We start from the raw sequence: 4689 nt of genomic DNA, 5'->3' as shown, positions 1-4689 counted from the left end.
CAGCAATAACAGGACAATGAATAAAAGCACTGCAAAGAAACCAGGGGAAGCATAATGATGATGAACGTCTACCCACTTTCTGTAAATTCACTTGTCTTTTTATTACACCTAACAAGCATTCTGCATTGTGCTAATGAAAAAAGAGAATACATCAAATGGATTACCAAAGTCTGAATCAGGATTTATACTAGCTACGGGCCTTGTTTAAGTCTTCATGTCCCTTGAATTTTTGTTTGCCTAACCACAAACTTTATGTTATTACATTGGGATATTATGTGATATATTAACAGAAAGTAATGCGGAATTGTAATATAGAAGGAAGATGACACTAATTTTACAAACTTTTTACACGTTAAAATGTATTTGTATGAGTAGGGTGTGCATATGTGTTCTGCATCTTGCCAGAGATTCTTAATTTGATATAGGTCTGGACTTCTAACATAAATATGGTTCAATCTAAACCATCCCATTGTATCTCTGTCTGTATGTTTGAGGTTGCTGTACTTCTGGAGTGTGAATCTGAAATCCCAATTGTTTTGCATGTTCTAACAAGTTTTCTTTCAACATTGGCCTGTATTTAGATTCTTTCATTTTTACAGCTTACCAAGTTCCCTGTCCCTGCTGAAGAAAAGCATCCCTACCATGATGCTGCCAACACACAACATTTAGCATGAAGGCAGAAATTAAATTTTAATCTGACCTGACTAGATTTCATTTAAGGGTATTAAAGTAAAGATTACTAAATACAAATTTACTCCAAACTTTTCCAATGTTTGTTTTTAAAACAAACAAAAAAAAACATTTAATCTTTTGTAGTGTGACAAAATATGAACAAAATTCAAGGGATATGAAAACTTTTCCGAGGCACTAAACATAAAATAAAGGTTTAGCGGTTTCATGTATATCACACGCAATAATGCTAAAATGCCTCTCCAGGACATTTCATGAACCTCTACAGAACGAAGACCTAACTAACTTCAACCTGATTATTATGCCAAGAAAAACAAAAGAGCAGCATAAATGTAATGGACAAAATCCTACTTTCACACTGGCTCCTTTAAGTTACCTTGTCAACATTAAAGTAAACACCAAACCCAAATGAGCCTCTCTACAAGATCGACCTTATGTTCTCTGCAGTTGCAAAGAGGGAATATTCTATTTCTCTAAAGTGAGTTTGATGTACAGTTCTGGGAGCTACCCCTGACTGGAGCTGGAAAGTTGTTCTTGGGAATAAATTATGTCACAGGAAAGTAAAACCTAGACCCACTAAATGGTTAACATCCCACCGGAGATGAAGACATACTTTTTTAGGTTTATGTAAACAGATGTAATGCATGTCTCAGAAAATAAGGTAAAAACTATCTGATATCTAAAACAACTGTTGAATTGATTCCAACCTTGCCACATAAGTGGGTCTAGACTTGAAGAAAATAAGGGCATTTCTTGGAGCATCAAGTTCTCTAATTTCCTTGAAGTATTACTTATGATGCTGCCCTGTTTTGTGTAGTGTAAGTGTACTAAAGGATAAAGGATGAAAGGTTTAATATAATAGTCTGCTACTTTCTTGCAACCTCACCATGGTGTTTATTTCTACCCCTGCTTTATGTTGGCTTCATTATCTTGGGAAGAAGGTTCAGTACTCTATGCAGAGTCTATAGGTGCCCCACAGTGTTTAAATAATTATTGACGGAATTATTCAGAAGTAGGTCAAACTATTCTACTTTTAGAGCCTCTCCAAGCATTCAGCATGCGCAGGTTAGTGGATCTGCACTAGTGCAATCTGTAGATTGGATTAGGTAACTTGAGATCAAGTAACAATAAAATCATATAATTGCTGCAACACATGAGCAGCACTTGTGTACATTCTTTAGAAGTGGGCTTATGCGCACTATATGTTGCCACAAAGTTGTGATGTTCCTGCGAACAATACAAATCTCGAAAAATACAAGATCGTATATTTACAGAACCAGCCAAAAGTTCCTTTGAGTTAAATACAGTGCTGTGAAACAGTATTTGTTCCTTTAAAGATTTTTTTGGTTTTACACTTGCCCACTGCGTGGCAGACCCTCTTCCCCACCTGTTTTTCTTTTAAAATGCACGCTGCAACAACACGCATCAACACCACATTGGAGGGGGCGGAGGTAGGCTTGGGGTCTTTTCACACCCCCGTTCAGTGTTTGCCATCAGGGGTCGAAGGCCGGAAGAGGAAGCAGACCTTCAGGTCGGGATCTGGGCTGGGGTTGGGGTTCGAGTCTTAGATGTTGTCTGGCGCTGGCGTTTTGGCTCTCTCGAGATTGCTTGGATTTCCTTGGATCTCTCCCTGGCTTCAGTCCCCGGTCCACCGGTTGGGTGGGGCACTGGGCTCTGGCGAGGGGGTCTTGGCTGGACAGTGTGTGGTGTTGATTGGGATGTGGCTTCGCTTCGGTGGAGGGGCTGACCAGCCAGCCTGCTTGGTGCGGCGGGGTGTACTGTGTGGGAGAGTGGGTGGCCAGCATGCTGTGGCACCTCTAGGGTTGGGTGCAGGGTTGGCGGGGTGCCCGGTCCTTGGCGTGCTTTGGTGGCTTTCCTCCAATGCTTCCCTCTGTGGCTCTGGCCCCTGGCCGGGCTGAGGTTGGCGGTTGGGTGGGTGGGACAGTGGAGCATTGTGCCTGCACTGGGGCGACTGGCGGCTTGTGCTTGGCCTGGAATGGTTGGCCTGCCTGGGCCGGTTACCCGGCTGGTGCATGTTTCCCGCTCATGAACTGATGGGCTGGGGCTGCTTGCACTGGCTGGATGGTTGGGCAGGCATGGCGATGTGCTGCTCTGCTGGGTGTCGTGTCCCGTGGGGGGGATCAGGGCGGCGGGCAAGAGGGTGGCATGGAGGGGCTGCAGCATGTAGGGTGGGGAGGTTGTGTCCTCTTGTTGAATGTGGGGTCACCGGCATTTGGCTCGGCATGGCAGAGCTGAGCTGATGATAATGTTTCACCCTGGGTTATCATTGCAGTTGCGGTGATGTGGCGTGTTTGTGGGGGGCATTTTGGGGGATGCCGGCCCCGGGTGCTTGCCGCTGGCCGGGGACCTCTTGCCAGGTGAGTTTGTCCCATCTTGGTGTGGGGTCGGGGGTTCTGTTGTGGGCGCAGTGCGCGGTGCTCGCACGGTGTTGCGGCTGTGGGCAGGGGCTGGGGTAGCGTTGCATGGGGCCCTTGCTTTGCCGCCACGATGCGCTGTTTGTTACCATGTGCCTAGCATTCTTATAGGCATTAATGTATAAAATACAATAATGCCTTAAGTAACAAAAATGTTGCGGTAATTATTGTATTGATTATTAAGTAATTAAGCAGTATTTCCCCATTAGTTACATCCAGCTTAATCTTCGCATACATTTCTGATTCCAAGTAAGAATAGCAAACTACTTGATGGTTGGTAAAAAGGATTATTTGAAAGCTACAATGGATCAGTTGTTTAATAGAATATAATAATCAATATTTTGATCTCCAGTAGTCTTGCTGCAAGGCCAAATACCTAAGTCATGGTAAACATATTTTCAATCCCAATGTTTTACCTTCTTAATTTACTTTGTTCTAAAAGGATTTGAATCTAACCTCTAACACTTAACAGATTACATCATGTCAAAGAGGATGGACAAACTTTATCAGTTTATTATTTTACTTAGTGCCCCTACACGTGGCCCAACTGAAACTATCTCTGTAGTTATGCTGCTATAGGCTTAGGCTGCTGGAGGAGATAATGACCACTTTCACCCTCTTCGCTACATTCTCACACTACTCTCCAGTTTTGCATTATTTTCTGTTATTTCAGTTTTTAACTTTATGTTCTCTCTCTTTTCTCTTCCTAGAAGCTACACCTGGCCTGACTCTGTGTCTACCTGTTACACCTATCTGGAGAGGGGGACCGCCCAAGCTTCTGCTGGCAACAACTTAATGCTCACCTTCTACAGATGATCCACTTGGCCCTGTCTTTCAGTGTTTAACCCTTTCTCTCTCCTAGATATAGCAATTGACTGAGCTTTTACTATAACTAATTATATGTGCTCTCTTTCAGACTCTAACCTTGAAAACAGGCTCAAAGTTTATCTGTTCTTCCTTTCTAGATGAAATGACTAAAGGAGCTACATCCATTAACATTTACTCTTCCTTCCCATAGAAAGTACTCCTAGATCAGTACTTCTGTGTTCTTTTTGTGTCTCTGCTCTGTTCTCTCAAACCCCCAATCGGTCGTGGCAGATGGCCGCTCACACTGAGCCTGGTTCTGCTGGAGGTTTCTTCCTGTTAAAAGGGAGTTTTTCCTCTCCACTGTCACTACATGCATGCTCAATATGAGGGATTGCTGCAAAGTCAATGCCAGTGACTGTCCACTGTCGCTACATGCTCATCCAGGAGGAGTGACTGCTACAAATCTCTGACTCGATACAATCTGCTGGATTTCAATAGATAGAAAAACTTTTTATCCAATTTGAATAAATAACTAAATCTGACTGCACAGTTCAATGATTAGGATTAATTGGAATGTATGTACCTGACTGTTGTGAAGTGCCTTGAGACAACATGTGTTGTGAATTGGCACTATATAAATAAACTGAATTGAATTGAGTGTCTTCTATACTCCATATGTCTGCACAAAGAATGCAATTGGAAGCCACAAGCCTTTTCTTCTGACAAAAACACCAAGACCTGTCCAAAACTGCAAGCA

The 4689-nt window shown here is 43.0% G+C and overlaps 1 protein-coding gene across 1 annotated transcript; it reads right to left on the bottom strand.

The window, feature by feature from the left end:
• Positions 1–2217: 2217 nt before the first annotated feature.
• Positions 2218–2874, bottom strand: LOC124870870 (extensin-like). The gene has a single exon (XM_047369695.1). The coding sequence runs from the start codon at positions 2872–2874 to the stop codon at positions 2218–2220; it is 657 nt and encodes a 218-aa protein (XP_047225651.1).
• Positions 2875–4689: the final 1815 nt, after the last annotated feature.

This window comes from Girardinichthys multiradiatus, chromosome 7 (genome assembly GCF_021462225.1).
Source record: "Girardinichthys multiradiatus isolate DD_20200921_A chromosome 7, DD_fGirMul_XY1, whole genome shotgun sequence".
Classification (NCBI taxonomy): Eukaryota; Metazoa; Chordata; class Actinopteri; order Cyprinodontiformes; family Goodeidae; genus Girardinichthys; species Girardinichthys multiradiatus.
The sequence above is the reverse complement of the archived record's forward strand: the minus strand, read 5'-3'. Positions and strand labels throughout refer to the sequence as shown.

Excerpts from the sequence above, each read along its gene's own strand:
- LOC124870870 (XM_047369695.1), bottom strand. The coding sequence starts at position 2,874 with ATGCTGCAGCCCCTCCATGCCACCCTCTTGCCCGCCGCCCTGATCCCC.